Raw genomic sequence first — 18,751 nt, forward strand, 5'->3', positions numbered from 1 at the left:
ACTGTCCCTGTGGCTCATCCACCACCGCAAGCACTCGTGGGTAATTGTGGCCGTCTGAGCAGGAGCTGCGCAGAGATAAGAGGCCTGTGGGGAGAAGGGAGAGGAGGGGGGAGGGAGACTTTGCTGTGAACTTGGTGAAACAGAAGAGGCTGAGCTCGCCCTACTGATTTGTCTTTTTTCTGCACCCTTCTTTGGACCCTGTGGGCACTTTTTATCTCCTGCTCTTCCTGGCCCTCGGCTCACCTTAGCAAACGCCTGTTACTGGTGTGTATTACTGGCACACCAGTCGGGCATCCATCGTTCTTCAGTGCATGCGTGGCTTTGCACATATGTATCTTTAGCTTTTTTTCCGCTGCCGGCAGGTGAAACTCAACAAAGCAAATGGCGTGGCTGCCGGGAGGTCAGCTTACTACGCTGCTCACATTGGGCCTGCCCTATTTTTCCTTCCTTCTGGCAGCCAGCATATCAGCTGTTTCTACCGTGTCACTGGAGGATCAAGACTTCCCTCCAGAATGGGCCACCTCTGAACTAGACCACAAGCCCCCTCTCTCCCCAACCCCCCCCCCCCCCAACACACACAAAAGCTGGGCCCAGGACCTCAAGAGCCCTGAAACTCCCCAGGTGGGTAATTAACTTTTAATGCCCAGGTGGAGACGATGTGGGATAGACACTAGATAATTGTCCATCGTAAAGGGTGTAGAGTTCTGTCCTTTCAAAATCTGACCATCCAACCTGAGGCCACAGGATAAGGTAAGCTATTCTGTGTTTATATATATACTTTTTTTTTTTTTTTTCTTTTGAGTAATTTTTTAACACTTGACTCCCGGTTAACCATAGGTGATAGCATTTGGGGAAAAGGAGTTCCAGAACATTTTTCTTGCTTAATCTCAAGTGTTCACAGTAAATTGGAGGTTGCTGTGTTGATCCTCTGCCGGGTTCTCATATGCCTCATATGTCCTGCCTGCCCTGTGCCTACCTGCTTGCCAGTCACTAGGCCTGCCTGCCCTGTGCCCTGTCCCAGCCTACCACTAGACCAACAGAGGGGGGACAGGGTACAGAGCTTGGCAAGTAGTGTGGGGTTGGGTGCAGTGCCTGGCAGGGAGAATTTGGTTCAGAATGGTTTTTTCTTGTTTTCCTCCTCTAAATCTAGGGTGCGTCTTATGGAACGAAAAATACGGTAATTTTTTCACACCTATATATAATCGTTGAGATTCTCAAACATTATATACTGGAATATGATGGGATTCTTGTTATGGCATGGTTAATGAACAAATAAGATATGCAAAAAATAAAAAAGAATTTCAAAAAGAGTTGCCCCTTTAGCAGCAAACTTTCTCTCTCTCAAATTTGTAATAGCGGGAACAGAGCAAGCATTCCTGTTTTCTGTGGGTGCTCCTACCTCATCTGTATATATTCTTTTTCAAAAGGCACTGAATGCTGGGAAGGGAGAGAGAAGCAGAAGACCACACTTTCATTTAGGGGTGCAGGGACTGTTAGAGATTCCAGCCCAACTCATCTCTCCATCTTCTCCTCCACACACAGTAACCCACTGGCTAAAGACCACCATTTTAAACAATTACATGGTATTACCAAGAAAATATCTACATATGAGTAGGAAAAGTGGCAAATTGGCACTTATAGGGCAACTTCTGCTTGTATGTCAACAGTAAAGGGTTCAGTCGGGGGGGGGGGGGAGGGGGTGTTCTTTATCATCCTTAAACATCTTAGAAAAAAAATGAATTTCCTCTCTTCTTGTCTTTTGCAGACTTTGGATTTCATAATTATCTGGAAATTCTGATAGTCGTGCCTCTCTGTGCAATTTTACTGCTAGTAACAGTGGTGGCTATCTTGTGTGGAATAGTACAGAAAAGACATGCTAAGGGGGATCTCAGCTTTGAGAAAAGACATTCACCTGAAAAAGACCCTGCTGAAAAATCAAAACACACTGCGGTTCCTCTGCCTCACACGTATACATCTGAGCACCTGATTTATAGCAGCTTTCCTCAGGCACAGCTATCCACTGTAGAAGAGCTATTGGAGGAGTCCGACAACAAAAGATTCAGCATATCGCTGGAGCAAACGGCATGTTAGTTAGCCTGGCATGGCAATACCTAAGAACAACATGAAAAATGAGTGTATTGCTTTCATGTATTAGTTAATGTGTTGCTTTTTTTGTTAAAGCAGATATATACTGTATATACACACACACGCATTGCATTGTTTATAATAAAATTGAAAAGTGCAGCTATGTATAAGTAAGTATTATAGCTTGCTTTTTCTTTTAAGATTTCATTAGTGTTTATAACCCTTCCTTGGTACCTACTTCGCTTCTAGAACAGAGGAAAGTATGGGGGAGCTGGGATTGATGGGGTCGATAGTGTTTTTAATTGGCCAGAAACAGCTTCTAGCCAATTCAGATCTAACCACTACTTTTCAACAGCACTGTTAATGCTGCTGCAAATAACTTCAGGCAGTCCCCGTTTTACGAACATCCAACTTACGTCGGAGTCGTACTTATGAACAGGGGTCCTGCTCTACCTTCGGTGTCCCAACGTGCCCCTCTCCCTCCCTCCCCTCCATTCTGTGCCCCAAGTACGTGCCTCCCTCCAGCAGGTGTTTACTTTCTGGCCATCTCCCTCCCTCCTTCCAGCCACAGTTGTTTCGCTGCACAAAGCCGCGGGCAGCGGTTTCTATGCACGTCCTGCAGCTGAGCCAGAAGCCTTCCCTCTGACATCAGAGTGAAGACTTCCGGTTCAGCCATGGGATGCACGTGTAGGAGCCGCTGCCGTCAGCTTTGTGCAAAGAAACCAAGGAAAATCCAGACCTACGGCCTGCTTAGTTCTGCCCCGTTACAGCCCCTAGCCCCACCCCCGGATGGCATCTGCAGATGTGACATGATGTAATCACATTGCATCCACGCATGCGCGGTTGCTCCCTCCCAACACAATTTTTACAGGAAGCTTGTCAAAGCCCAAAGTGCCAGGTTTTGAAAAGCCATCCAGACCCCTGGACATGTCCTCGAAAAGGAGGACATGTTCACGGAAGTCTGGACGTCTGGTAAACCCTAGTGTGGGCACAGTATAGGTGTGTCTCACACACATGTAGATGAAAAATACTGTAGTCTGGGTGTATATCTGGCATCAGTGGTGTAAGGGGAAGCGTACCGCCCCGGGCGCCATGTCAGTAGGGTGCCGGCACCTCGCCAAATCATGCTACACTTGGTAGCATGAGCAACTTCTCCTGCTAGCCTGGTTCCCCTCTGAAGGAAGGAGCAGGGGTGTGGTGAGCAGGGTGCAGGGCACTTTTTTTGCAGTTACATAAAAGGACCTCTTAACCTTATGTTAATCCAGTTTAGTGCAAAGGATCAAATTCTATGCTTCAACTATAAGCAAAACAAACATGAAGGAAACTTTAGACGGTCATAGGAAGGGAAAAGATACTGCAAGAGGCAAAGGAATGGGGGACAAACATCTGATGGTCAAGTTAGAAAGGACTTCAGTTCTTCTCATATCTAAACAAACTGTTTAAAGACATATTGGTGCATTGGTTACTAAACTGGTTAATAAGTTTTGCTTCAGTAGGGCAGCAAAGTGATAAACTTAAACTATACTTATGACTCTTGGGTTTATCATCTTTGGAGGATCTCAAAAGAAGCAAGTGGTTAAACTTTACCATTTCTACTATTCACCAGTATATTTGTGAAAAAAAACCCCCAATAGTCCAGGTGGATAAATCATGTATGAAAAATTCTCACTATTGTTTCCTTGTTGCCAAAATTTACACATATCTGTTTGTTTGGTTTTTTCAAGAGTAAGAAATTAAATCATATGAAGAAATAGATGTGGATTCTTTTTTAGTCAATGTTTCCCCTGCTTCTAACACTGTAGCTGGTGCAACATTAGGTTCCACTTAAATTTCAAACAAATATACTGATGCACCAACCCCCATGTAGGAATGCTAGCTGAAATCACCCACATGCTTTGGAAGGATTACTGTTCATTTGGGTGTCTGTCACGTTCTGGAGACCTGGATTGGCCACTGTTGGAAACAGGAAACTGGCTAGATGGATCATTGGTCTCACCCAGTAAGGCTAATCTTATGTTCTTAGGTTCACCCCCTCCCATCGTCTTCCCTGCAGGCTGCCTGGAAGGAAGTAGATGTTGGCAGAGCAGCCTTACATCGGAGACGGGAAAAAAGCAGTGAAACTGTGCTCTAGGCTGTTCCCCCAGAAATTAAGATTTAGTAGACACCTAAGTTCCTATATAGCATTGAGTTCTACCAGATGCCCTGTTGAAGATTTGCCCTCCGTGGGGGTAATTCTACAACTGTGTATCTTCATTTAGGTGCCCTGAGAATGTTTAATGAGTCTCTTCTACCATGGCCCCTGGGTGCCTAAATTCCATTATATAATAATGGTATAACATGATATTGGCATGCCTAACATTTATGTATCAGCAGTTACTCCAGCCATAGACCAGGTGTAACTATGGACACCTAAATGTGATGAGGATGCATATAACTTACAGTATTCATAAGTCATGTGCATAAGTGGGAGGCCCATGTGGATGCCCCCTTGCATCTACACACTATGTAAGTTAGGCATGCCATTAAAGAGCAGTGCTTAGATGCCCTGCTGACACTTTAGTGGTTTTGTGTACACTTAAGCACATAAGTGCTAGTACAGTAGAATCTCAATTATCAAACAGGACAGACAGGTTGTTGGATAACCAAAAAGTCTGATAATGTGGAGACTCACTGCATCCACCCATATACCTGCCAGCTGCTGCCTCACTGATATCATTCTCCCCAGTTAGCTGACTAAGGTAGGCCTACTCTCCTCCCCTGGGGGGGGGGGGGGGTCTACATTTACAAGCTCTGGTAGTCCAGTGGTGAGTTCAGGGCTTATGTGGTCTTTCTCTTCAAAATGGCTGCAGTGAGGGCAACTCTGATGGCAACCCCATGAGACTGCCCAACTTCAGAAATATGAAGTCAAGGTGACAAAAGATTGCGGTCAATACCAAGAGTGCATTCAGCTTGTGATAGGCTTGTGTGAGTAGTATGACCTCACAGTATGACAAGGGAGATGGAGCACCAAATCTTCTCCCTATCCTTTGTCTCCTTTTCTTGATAGTAGCACAGTAAGCAGAACTGGGGTGCTAGGGTGAGTATTGCACAAGGCATGATTCTGACTCAGTAGTTTCCTGCTTGCTGGGCCTGGGGATGCTAAGCAGGCTGGAGTCATTAGGCCAAGGCTGTGAATGGAGCCATTACACTTGAAAATTTTTGGATAAAGCATCAATAGTGATGAAACTCAGGAACTGTTAAAGAGCTTTAAGGACTACAGGCCTAAGCCAGTATATTGTGGAAGCCATTTGGTCTAGATCTCTTTCAAAACCTTTTATATAGCCCAAGTAGTGGTTCCAACTTTAAAAAAAAAAAATTCTCAGGATTAACAAAAAATTGGCATTGATGAGTATCCTGACCTTTCACTCTCAACTCTGAAGACTGTTGATCAGCTTCTAATTTTACTATTCTGAGGCTTATCCTAGAGTAGGGTGTCAAAGTCCCTCCTGGAAGGCTGCAATCCAGTCGGGTTTTCAGGATTTCCCCAATGAATATGCATGAAATTTATTTGCATGCACTGCTTTCATTGTATGCTAATAGATCTCATGCATATTTATTGGGGAAATCCTGAAAACCCGACTGGATCCCAAACGGATAAACTCATTGGATCTGTAGCCTGTATTAGTACCAGGCTGAACTCTGTAATTCCTTAAACAAGCTTTCTTTAATAAAGCTTAAAAAAATAATAAACTTTACAATTCAGTAGATCTTAAGGAATTTCTTCTCAAAGAACTCACATTCATCCAGCATCTCCTAAGATTAAGGCAAGCCAGAAGTGTATTTTCACAAACTCTCTGTGAAAATGGTACTACTATATTTTAAAGCTTAGCTACACTAAGAGGGGCATTTTTGATAGGATGTCTTAAGTCTAATTTGGACATTTTGGGAAAAAACATTCAGAGATCCAGAACAGAAAATGTCCATTTTCAAAACAGCTAAACGTCTATCTTTTATTTTTGAAAATGACCTATGTGGATCTTTTGTTCCTTAGGACGTCTATCTTTTTTGGCCATTTTCAAAAATAAAAACATGAAAAACGCACAAAAGCAAGTTTTGCAGACATACATAACTACCTTGTCTGATCATGGCAGAGGAATCCTGATCAGCTGAGCCAGTTTTGGGGAGTCCTGCCAGCTCAGCTGATGGGGGATTCATCCACCAAATCTCTAGCACCCCCTGAACGCATGGTACCCCACTCTGGCATCCCCCTACAACCTATACTTTTGAAGACAATCCAGCGGGAAGGATGCCCACTCCCACAGGCAGGCCCTCTTCTTCATAATGGCAGGACCTTCCTCTTCCTGGTGCATCCCATAGGAGGGGTCTTAGGCACCTGGACCAATCAGAGCCTTAGGCCTATCCCTGGTGCATCCCAGGATGCACCAAGAAGGGGAAGACCCTGTCATTATGAAGAAGTGGGTCTGCTGGCAGGAGGGAGTAGGAATCTTTCCCGCCAGATTGTCTTTGAAGGTATGGGGTTGTAAGAGGGGTGCTGGGTTGAGGTGTCAGGAGTTTAGGGAATGCCAGGGTGGGGTGCTGCAGGTGCAGCACCCCACCCTAGTTTAGTGCTAGAAGTTCAGGGGCTGCCGTAGATTGGTGCTAGGAGTTTGGGGTAGAGTGTCGGGGTTTGATGGGGCCCGGCAACAGGAAGGGCAACCCTCCTGCCGATTGTTCTGAAGAAAGGTTCAGGGGTTGTCGAGGGATTTTGGGGGTAGGGGTATAGGGTAGGGGTCTCTATGTAGGGGGTTGGGGGATTGGTGAGTGTGATGGAGAGAGGAATCGGATCTCTCTGCCAGTTCAGCTGATCGTGGCAGGGGCATCCCCCATCAGCAGAGCTGGTAGGACTCCCCGAAACCAGCTCAGCTTATCAGAAGCCTGTTTTTATACCCTCTGTGGATGGTAGGAGGGTGTTGTGACCACTGGGGAAGTAAGGGGGGTCATGCCTTAAACCCTCCAGTGGCCAGTTTGGTCACCTTTGGGACACTTAGACCTGTTTTACATTTGAGTAAGCCCAGCATATAAGTTCTACCTAGAACATCCTGGGAAAGCTTTGATTATTGCTTCAGGATGTCCAGGTTTAAGCCCACCCATAACACATCTCCCAACATGCCTCTTTGAGCTCTGGATGCACAGCAGCTTCGAAGTGCTGCTCAATATCCAGAAAGTTGATTTTGATTATTGGCACTTGGATGACCCTGCTAGTATGACATCCAAGTGCTGACTTGGGCTGGTTTTTGGACATTTAAAAATTTTGATTATGAGCCTCCTAGTGGCAAGCAGATACAAAGCTGGTCATTTTGAGGCTAGCAGATTCAAAGATAAAAATCAGAAGGGGAACAGTACTTTTTGGCCATATGCATCACTAAAATGGGAGTTCTTAAAGAACAAACAACAAAAGCAATCAAGAAGCAGGGGAGCACCAGCTCACTGGTCAAAACAGCAGTGCACTCTGGGAGCTTATCTTAGAACAATACACTCTGTTTACACTTTTCTCCATACAGAAAACCTGCTCACATGACTATGGGTGCAGAACAATGAGGCTGAATGTTAAGTGCTGCCTAGTGGTCAGATATGGCAAGAACACCAGTGTCTCATCTAGACAGACAATCATATACTGTAAGAGAAGCCCTGAAACACATTGTTGACAATAGTAATTGGGTACTCTTAAGTATTTTCCCTATCTGTCATGGCAGACTCAACCTAACTCTGGTACCTGGGGCAATGGGGGGTTACGTGACTTGTCCAAAGTTACAGGGAGCAGGCTGGAATCAAACACATAACCTCAGGGTGCTAAGGCAGCATCTCTAACCACTAGGCCACCTCACCCTGCTAAAGATATCTGTAAAGGCATGGGAAGCCCAAAAGTGCTTCTGCTACAGGGGCTACAAGAGTAGAAGAGAATGACACAGTGACAGAATTCAACACCGTTCCCCGCAGATAACCACGGGAAACCATCCCATGTCATTCTTTAGTGTCTAGCTCAATCTCAATCCTTCTACGCCAGCATTTTTCAATGCAAGGCTTGAGGGTCAGTGGCTGTGCCCATTCATACTCTGATTCTTCCCTCTCTCCTTAAAGAATGACATGGAGATAGTTTCCCTCGGTTATCCGCGGGAACAGGAGTGGTGATGAGTTCTGTCACTGTGTCATTCTCTATGAGCAGGAAGCCATAAGACAATCTGCCCCAGTTACCAGTTGATGAGTGGGTTGTGCTGCTGGAGCCAGAGAGACTAAATAACCAAAAGCAAGATTGTTGCAGAGCAGATTCATAGTGATCATAAACCATTTTTTTAAATTTAAGATTTCGGTCTAAGGTGTATTCCATGTATAATGAATGTCCAGCTGCTCCAGAATCAATGAAGGCTAATGCTGTAACAGAGCCAGAACATTGGTGCATGGAAACCGAAAGAGTAGTCAAATGCCCTTCCTTAGACTAGACCAGTGATTCCCAAACTGGGTTCCATAAGCAATTAGATGAGAATCTGTTTGTATGAACAAACACATGTTTATGTAAATTGAGAGTTCCTCTGTGCATGAAAATATTTTTAGGGGGTCTGCCATAGTAAAAAGTTTTGGGAATTGTTGCACTAGACTCTTTATTGACTAGATCTTACTTTGCAAGGGCAGCTGTTGGCAAGGTCCCTCTACCCAGCACAAGAAACGCACATGGGTTTTTGGGTTAGCCACATACAGTACATCCACATTCCATAGGCTTTTTGCTGTGGCATCAATATTTACTTCTTTTTTTTTCTTTTTTGAGAATGATGTCAAATATATATATAGATACTCTGTCACCTCCACACAGGCACTGGGGCTAAATCTCTCATCATCACTCTACCCCAAATCTTACATTAGGCCTTGCTTTGAACACTCTGACGGTGGACTAGTTAAGGAAGCCAAAAGTAAACTTTCATCAATGTTATCTTTCCACATCTTCATAAAACGTAGATTGTCTTTGTGGTTCAGTTGACATAATAATAAGTACAAAAACCTGGCAGAAATGATTGTCTGAGAAGAGTAATCCAAGAGAATAATCAATAAGCAATCAAGTGTCACTTGATTTTTTGATATTCACATGAATATTGCTTCATTTTGTGGTTTCACTTATGTTTTGCATTAAACTTTGGACTGGCATTGCAGACCACTTTTGAGTATGACGTATGAGCTGGTTAATCCAGAGCGATGAATAATTAAAAGAAAAAAAATAATTGTGCCACAAACAACATTGAAAAGATTCTGAACATCACGTATATAATTAAACATTACTGAGAGAATATATGATGTATGGCAGCGGACTCACAAGGTACCATAACTATAAGCACTTAATTTGAGATACCACCAAGGGAGTATTTGTTGGTACACAGGTTGGTTCCCATTACTAATTTCTCTTAAAAAATGATCATAATCCAAGTGATACGTGATTGATTATTGATTCTCTTGGATTACTCTTCTCAATCAATCATTTTTTGCCAGCTTTTTGTACTTATTGTTTTGACATTACTGGCAACATTCTTGGTTCTCTTTATTACAATCAATTGATATAATTTCACCTGCATAAAAAACACACAAAAAAGATATGAAATTGTGTTTTATAAAGGAATCAGGAGGAGCCTTTCAACCACACTGCTCATAGCTTCAGTGCATCATATGACTCTTAAATTTGCACTTGGGAAGGTTACTAGGCATAATTTAGAAAATCATCATGTTTAAATATCTTTGGCATTACCTTTAAGTGGAGCAATAACTTAATTAAGGCTAGCTGACTCAGTGGATTGGCACAGGAGCATATCCTTGTTTACCTGTTCATATTTGACTTGGATCAAAAGTGATGTACCAGACAGTGAGGCCACTGAAGCCATTGAGAAACAAGTAAATGGCTTGTGTCCCATCCCCATAGTATAGGCCCAATGTTGCCAAAATATTTGAAGACAGAATTAATGGAGACTATGAGGTTAACCGCTCAAAGACCAAAGTAGCCTGCCACTTTTAGAGGTGGTTTCTTCCAGAGAATATCACCTTTGCCTATGCTTTACCTACTCAGTAGGTAAATGGAGATCACTGCTCTTTTTTAGTTCACTAACGCTGGGTTTTACTAAACCCCAGAAGAGCTTCTTACCACAGGCTGGCGAGGTAAATGCTCCGATGTTCATAGGAATTAAATGAGCATTGGAGCATTTATCTCGCTGGCCCGCAGTAAGAAGCTATTCCGCAGCTTAGTAAAAGGAGGCCTAAATTAACTGGTATCTGTTTAAAATGGGTAAATTATAATGATTTTTATGTCTAAGTTTACAATTAATACTACCATTGTATGAGTAAATAGTTGAGAATCCTGAAGTGTGAATAGGGCCCCTAAGAGTGTACTTTACATATACAAATTAATCTGATTGTGGACTTGTAGGTGAACTTTAACTAGTTAAAGCTATTTACATTCAAACATCAGAGAAATTATTCAGGATCAGCATTCTGTCTTTGACCACAACCAGTGGTCCACTTTTTTTTCATTATTGCTGTTTATTTTTCATCACTGTGGTTATAAATATTGTGACATAGGTATGTTTTTCAATGGACACACAGATTAATGAATATCCAATATAGGGCCCTTTTACTAAGCTACATTAGGCATTAACATGCAGCTTAAAATGGCGTACTGTGAGACATGCTCAGGCATCCTGCAGTAACTGCCTTATATATGCACACTAAAAATGTGTTTATGAGGGGGTATGTCAGGGGGTTGAGAGTTGCATGAGAGTCTGGTTGACTACAGGCGTGAACATGCAGCTTAAAATGGTCAGTAGAGAATGACATAGTGACAAATTTCATCACCATTCCCATCCCTGAAGATAACCGCGGGAAATAATCCTGTGTCATTCTTTAGTGTCTATCTCAACCTCAGTCCTTCTACACCAGCATTCTTCAATGCAACGCTTGAGGGTCAGTGGCCTGTGCCCATTCTGATTCTTCCCTCTCTCCTTAAAGAATAACATGGAGATGGTTTTCCGCTGTTATCCGCGGGGACGGGAATGGTGATGAATTTTGTCACCGTGTCATGGTGTACTGTTGGATATGCTCAAACATCCTGCACTAAACAGCACATCGACACTGGTGTGTGGCAACTGGTTAATGCGGGAATGCCACGTAAGACCTTACCACCTACAAAATGGATGGCAGTAAGTGCTGATGTGGTTACTTTTTTTAAATGACTGCACTATTGGCAACAGTGCATGACCATTAATAGAAAATCAGCCATTTTAGGGCTATTGTTAAAAATGGCTTTAGCGCCTAGGAAAGACCCATGTAAGGGCACACACTAAGACCACTTTTTACATTAATTTGGTGAAATGACCTGTAATTGGCTACTGTTCCTTTTTCTGCCTCCAGCAGCTCCAGGTGTTTTCTAAAAGTCCTATTTGCCACACCATCAAGTCCCTTGAATGAGATCTTCTCTCACACTGACCCTCAGAGTTTGGATAAGAATTACTGAATCCTGAAGTCAACCAGACTCTCATGCTACTCCATATGCACTATGGCTGGAGCCAGTCCTATATGTGAATGAAATTATGATGCTTCTCCATAATAAGGTCTCAAAGCTTCCCTTTTCCTTTCCAAGTCCATGCTTGCGAAACTGCTCCCTGTAAGCTAAGTCAAAGCTCAATATTGGCAGCTTCTTGAAGTTGAAACACTGATACACAAATCCACTTCAGACACAAAGCGATATAACCTCTAAGCAACCTGACTTACAGCTTGACCATTGAGAAAATATGTTTGCCAAAGGCAGAGCATACCACCAAGTTTAACTCACCTAAATTGCAATGAAATAAACTAGGAAAAGTGATTACATTCTAAGAAATATTCTTAACCATCTTAATTGCTAATTTCACTAAAAAGGTAAATATTTTTGCCCAAATATCTTGATAAAAGAAAAGTAACTCTTGTACCTCGTTTCCACAAGCAGAATTTTTCACAATACAGTTGTAGTATGTCAGTTTGATACCACCAGGGGTCAGTGTTTTCTAAGTAAATATAGTTTAGCTCAGGGTTAAAGGAACTGTTCCAGTTGGTTGGTTGATTGGAAAATGGAATTTTAAAAAACTTTTTTCTCTGAGAAAAAAGCATATTAACCTTCTTGAATGTCATTCTTCTAAAGACAGACCCATGATTATTATTGTTATTATTACACACAAATACATTTCCACACATTCCACAAATGGTATGAAGTGAGACTATTAATTCCTTTGGCAATCAGTGAATTACATTATTTTATGACTAGGAACAGGTTTTTATTGATTATGGGGTCGATAATCAGAGCTATTGAATCAGGCAGGCTTCTGCCCAGTTAAATGAACCATATGCTAATATTAATTGGCTTTTAATCAGAAAGTTCCACTGAATATTAGCTCTAACTACCGCAGCACTTTCCAGTTAGTGCTGGAGTGGTCTGGGAGGAGAGTTGGGGTGGACACAGTAGTTATCTGCACCAATGATATTCAAGGTTGGACCACATAAAGGACCAGATTCAGTAAACGACACCCAAATTTGTGTGCCAGAAAAAAAAATTGGCACCCAGTACTGTTCTATAAAGGACACTCTGTATTGAACAACCTTCATGGAATAGCATGCAGTGCCAATTCCTGGCACCCAATTTGGGTACACATCCTTGGTACTCTACATAATACTTCGTGCAAAATTTCAGAACGCCCCTGACCCACCCATGCCCCTCCTGTGGCTACCCCCTTTTAGGTTGCACGCTGCGGGATTTGGGTGCATTGTGTTATAGAAGAGTGGGAATAATTATTATTGCTGTATTTTAATATTTTATATGAAAAGAATGATTTTGCCTATTGTAGATTAAGAGTACAGTGGAATCTTGGTTTGTGAGCATAATTTGTTCCAGAAGCATGCTCATAAACCAAAGTGCTCGTATATCAAAGCGAGTTTCCCCATACAAAGTAAGGGAAACTCAGATGATTCGTTCCACATCCCCAAAAGACCCCCCCCTTGAGGCCACTGGTGCGCTTCCACCCCATCCCACCTACGGGAACCAGCTTCACCCCCCCCTGCCCATGGCCTATAGGGATATTTCCGTATTCACACCTGTGGGTTAGGCCTCTCTGATGTCATCAAAGCCTGAACCATTCTCAAGATATCTTTCTGCTGAGCACAAGAAACTTTCCAGCATGAATTTTGCAAGAAGCAAGAAGTACACAGCTTTGCTGTTTCTGCCTGATGCATTATGGGTATGTACCAGAATGTTGCTATACAAGGACATTCATCTGTGCTTTCATAATGGGACAGTGTGAATCTTGAAGAAATTATCCTGTTCTTATCTGTCTAACGGCCCTAGGTCTACCAGCCTATATGATACTTTCCACAGAAAGGCTATTCATCCAAGTTTTGTTTCTGGATTGGTCCGAGGAGGTCATCTGATGAGATACAAGAAAGACGGCTAATTAATTAATTAGTTAGTCTGTGATAAGGTCCGGGGAAGCTCAGATCTGCTCACAGATGTTCTAAATGTAAACTTTTTCTTTCAATAATTAGACCTGTAAGATACCTCGTGTGACTCTCTGCCTAAGAGAAAGAAATTCAGACATTTAAAACGGCTCTGAACTCAGCACGGAACGGGACTTGTTTGCGGATGATTTATAGCCTCATCAAGGATTGTCAACACGTGTACCTTTAACAACCAGATTCCTGACGTCTACCAAAGCTACCAAGAAGTTTTCCCTTCCACCTAATTTCGTCTGAGTGGCTGACCCTAAGGTGAGAATACGGGATTTACACTCTTATCAGCTGGGTTAGATAAGGATCACTTGTGATAAAGGATAAGGGTTGAAAAGCTCCATTGGTGATAATATAATCATTGGCTAATCAGGGATTATTATTATAAGGAATTATTTAGTGTGAATTTAACAAGTAGAATCACTCAATTGTCTAACCATTAGATTGTGATAATTATGTACTGAGTTTCATTTGTGTAATCAGATATTTTGTGAACAATACTTAGATTCTGCAGCTGGCTTGTGAATTATATTTTTCTATTTTCATAATAAAGATATTTCTCATTAGCCTGGGTTTTGTGTCGTATAATTAGACCATGATATTTGGACTTGAATAAGAGGTTATGGTTTTCCCTAGACAACTTAACAGAGACGTAACGTGTTTATAATACTGCTAAGTGAACCATAAATCCTTCTACAGGCCCAAACCCTTACCTCGAGTGGACAGGACACTGGCACGCAGCACCAACCCACAGGATGTGCTGGTGCTGAAAGAGCCTGCCGCACCGCGTTTACTCCGTTGGTTCTTTGCTTCTGAGTGTTCTGAGACATTGCGATCCATCATCACTGGTACTTCGGATGTGTTAGAGGTGGAACAACAACTCAAGAGACGTTATGGTACATACGCTGATTCCATCGAATCTCGCAAAGCTGCATTCCATTTGCGTTGTGAGCTCCAGGAAAATCCCCGTGAATTTGCTTTCCGTCTGAAACGACATTTCTTTCCAGACAGGACTCCTTCGGAGGACGAACTGGAGTATGGAGAATTCCGATCTCTCTTTGCCAAAGCCTTGCCTGAATATATGAGTGTGGTTGTGGCTGGTATGAAAAAGGCCTCTTACTCATCAATCCTGGCCATAGCCGAGGATTTCTATGATCATAAAGTCAGGGTTCCTGCAGGCCAATCTGAGAAACCGGTGCTCAAAGCACGATCTAAGGAACCTAAGCTGAGTGTATGCGCAGTTCAGACTTCACTTGCTTTAGAACCTAGTAGCCCTGTAGTTTCCACTCCAGGACCTGTATCACACCGTCCAGCGGACCTGACTTACTCTTCTGATGCACCACCCAATAGGGATGGACCCAAGACACAGAAGAAGAGAAGGCCCAATAAGCAACAGAAGCAGAGTGACCTCAGCATGGTAATGGAACAATTGGCTCAGGTGGTGGATCGTAATTCTGCCCTGGAACTGACTTGCAAACAACTGGCAGTATCTGTCCCAGCGAGAAGGGAACAGACCCCGAGGAGAAAGGATAACAATGTTGGTTACAAGCCTTCCGGCACTCGAGTGGTCAAGTCTGTAGTAACTGACACCCAGGCTCCCTCAGTAGACGACCTGGATGACACACCCGAATTGTTGGAGGACGATAACGCATGTCTAGTCCGAGAACCACTTTCTCCATCTACTATTGTATCTTCTGTCCAAACAACATCTCCTGATGCTACACAAGACATTGATCCGGTACAATCCAGTGAATTATCTGATGACACAGAGTGGCTTCCTTCGTGGGATTCCATTAAGTCACACAAGTATTTCTTGGGTAGGTTAACACCTATGGGTCAACGGTACACTATACCTTTGTTTCTCCAACATGTTTTGTCTTGTCCCGGTTTACTTGATACGGCTTCCGAAGTGACTTTGATCACTCAGGGACTATTCCAACGTTTGCAGACTACCATGGGTACCCAGAATCCACTGTCGATTATTCCCAGTGATTTGTCTTTGGTTGCATATGGACATCAGAACATTGAGACAGTTGGTCAAACTTGGCTTACCTTGCAGTTAGGCAAAATGAATGTCAAATACCCAGTGATTATTACAACTAGTCCAGGAGAGGAGTTTTTGATTGGAAACGATCTTTTGAAGAGATTGCGGCCTATTTTGGATTATATCCAAGAAGTGGTCTGGGCCCAGGTGACTCGTCCCCTTCCTTTTGGAAAGGTACCGACTACACGCCTGCCCCAGGTTGCCAGTACTGTGGAGCGAAACGATACTTCAATTCGAATAAATTTCCTGCGTTCAGCGAATCCACACATTTTGGAGCTACGGTACGCCAATGTTCCAGAGGAGGGTCCCACAGACCGCGAGATTGTCAGCGTTCCCAAGGAACAAATATCTGACATTGTTCTACAGGCTGACCATTTGGAGATTGTTCTGAAGTCTACGTTCCCCGTGCCGGACCCACCTCAAGAGACTGTCCAAGATCCCACCACATCTGTTTCCAGCTCTCTGACGTCTCATCCTCGTCTACTGGCTGTACTTCACCAGGATGATACTGATTTGTCTGTTGATGTTTACCTGCACGGTTCTGTCCCAGTTCAAGCTCAACTGATACTCCAGAGTGACAACTCCATGATCAGTGAATCTTTTTACTGTCAACTTCAGCGAACCACATCAGTTCCGTTTGTTCGGCATCACTCTACTCACCTACCTATACCAGGTCAGGGGGTCAAGTCTCTTGTTGGGGTTTGTAGCCTACCGCTGACCCTGGGTTCTAAGACTTTCACTCATCCCTTTTCTGTGGTGAAAGGCCTACACACATCCTTGTGTTTGGGATCCAATTGTCTTGTTCGTCTAGGAGTCTACGTTGATTTGGTGAACGGTGTGCTTTGGAGCAGATTGCAAGGCACCCGGTAGAAGATGTGGATCTGATGGATGGTCTCAAGGCTGGACAACCTCTTCCTCAAGTTTGTGAAGTGGTCTGTGCTGAAGACGTCATGATTCCTAATCTTGTGCAGGATTTTGCTCTGCCTCTTCGTTTGGCCCATGGTCAACGCATGCTCGATGATATTGGCTTTTTCAACCCGAATTCCTCTTTTCTCGAGCATGGTCTTTCTCTAGGTGCTTTACCCTGTCTTGAAGTACCTACCTCTTCTTTCCATGTGTTGATTGTCAATGCTCAACCTACGGAAGTCTTTCTCTCCTCTGGAGAACCTTTGGGTTTTCTGGTGGGAGAATCTTTTCCTGATGTTGAGGTAACATTGCCCATCATTGGCAGCTTGTCTTCCATTGTCAACCCCTGCCAGGGGGGGGATATACCGGACCGTATTTTTACCTCACCTAAAGGACTCATTTCACTGGACTTCCTTTGGCCATATGATGCATCGACTTCCCATGTAACAGTGGAGAATGATTTTTTGATTTTATCCAGGAAGTTAGCTCTGTCTGACCAATCTAAAGCGGTGAATGCCATTGAATCTTCATCTTTGCAAGAACAGATTGAAGACCAAGTGGAAATCTCTTCCAACCAACCTTTTTCTAAGTTTGATGCCATGGTAAAGGAACAAGTGGACCTAGCTGATGCGTGCTCTTCTGATGAAGAAAAGGCTCAGTTAACACAGTTGTTGTACAAGTATCGAGACCTTTTTGCAGTGGATTCTTATGACACTGGACTGACTGATCTACATGTGACCAAGATTCCTACGGATCTCCACAGTAAGCCCGTCTTCGTACGTCAGTATAAGATTCCTTTGGCCTCGTATGAGTCCATGCAAGAGATACTTGATACCCTGGAAACTAGGGGTATCATTAGGCCTTGTAACAGTACATACAACTCACCCTTGTGGCCAATCCTGAAGAAGAATAACAGTTGGAGAATTGCCTTGGATTACCGACAGCTAAACAAGCGGGTACCCTTGTCTAGGTGGCCTATGGCCCATCTTGACCAGAGCTTGACTACCATCAAAGGAGCTAAGTATTTTACCAGCTTGGATTTAGCGTCTGGATTTTGGACAGTTCCTGTACATCCACCGGATCAATACAAACTAGCATTTACCTTTGGGAAGAAACAGTACACGTGGAATAGAACACCTTTTGGTTTTCTGAACTCTCCAGCTGAGATCAACATATTTCTCCTTAAAGCCCTTCCAGATGCGGAAGCTCGAGGAACTCTAGTCTATGTGGATGACATCCTGATCAAGAGTCCTACCTTTCAGAAACACCTGGAAGAGGTAGAACATGTGTTCCAACAATTGCAAAATGCAGGAGCTAAATTGACCCTTGCCAAAGGTCAATGGTGCCGAACATCTCTGAATTACTTAGGGTATGACATTTCCTCTGAAGGTCTTCGACCACAGAAGAAAAGGATACAGGCACTACAACAGTTGAGGAGACCTACCAATTTGACGGAACTTCATTCATTTTTGGGGATATGCAACTATTCTCGACAGTTCATAGATCAGTATGCAGAGATCTCTAGACCCTTGGTTGCCTTACTGAAGAAGGATGTACCTTGGACGTGGGGTCCTGAACAGGAAGATGCTATGCAAGAGATGAAAGAGCAGCTTAGTCGCTTTCCTTGCTTGGCCTACCCCGAGAGTGGTCGTGAATTCTTCATCGACCTAGGATTCTCCAAACACTCTATGAGTGCTGTCCTGTACCAGAAATACGACTCTGACAAGCGTGTGGTGGCCTATGCAAGCAAAGGCTTCACCGATGTAGAGAGGAAGTATTCTGACTGTGAGAAAGCTCTTCTGTCAACTGTTTGGGCTCTTCAACATTTTCGGAGTTACATCCAAGGAGAAAAACTCATTGTAGAGACTTGCCATCAACCCATTAGTTTCTTGGGTAGTGACAAGATCAAAACTGGTCGTGTCTCCAATAGCCGAATAGTCTCATGGACTTTGGCTCTCCAAGGATGGCCTTTACAGGTAAAGTATGCCCTGAAACATCGTAATACAGTAGCCCAAGGGATAGCAGAATTGCATGATTGTACAGAACAAGATTCTCTTACAGGTATACCGGAACCTGATGTTCCACCAGAAGAGGAGAAACCCCATCGTCATCATCTTTATGATGAACAGCTATGTGCCAATATACCTCAAGTCTACATAGATGGCTGTGCCTTCCACC

General features: G+C 43.4%; 1 protein-coding gene across 1 annotated transcript in view; it reads left to right on the forward strand.

Annotated features, from left to right (window-relative positions):
- Positions 1-2,292, forward strand: part of LOC117358165 — a 90,466-nt gene extending 88,174 nt beyond the window's left edge. The window contains exon 9 of the mRNA XM_033939764.1: positions 1,766-2,292. Within this exon, the coding sequence (XP_033795655.1) occupies positions 1,766-2,091 (326 nt within the window). The 3' untranslated portion in view covers positions 2,092-2,292. The remainder of the gene's footprint in view (positions 1-1,765) is intronic.
- The last annotated feature ends 16,459 nt before the right edge of the window (positions 2,293-18,751 follow it).

This window comes from Geotrypetes seraphini, chromosome 3 (assembly GCF_902459505.1).
Source record: "Geotrypetes seraphini chromosome 3, aGeoSer1.1, whole genome shotgun sequence".
Lineage (NCBI taxonomy): Eukaryota > Metazoa > Chordata > Amphibia > Gymnophiona > Dermophiidae > Geotrypetes > Geotrypetes seraphini.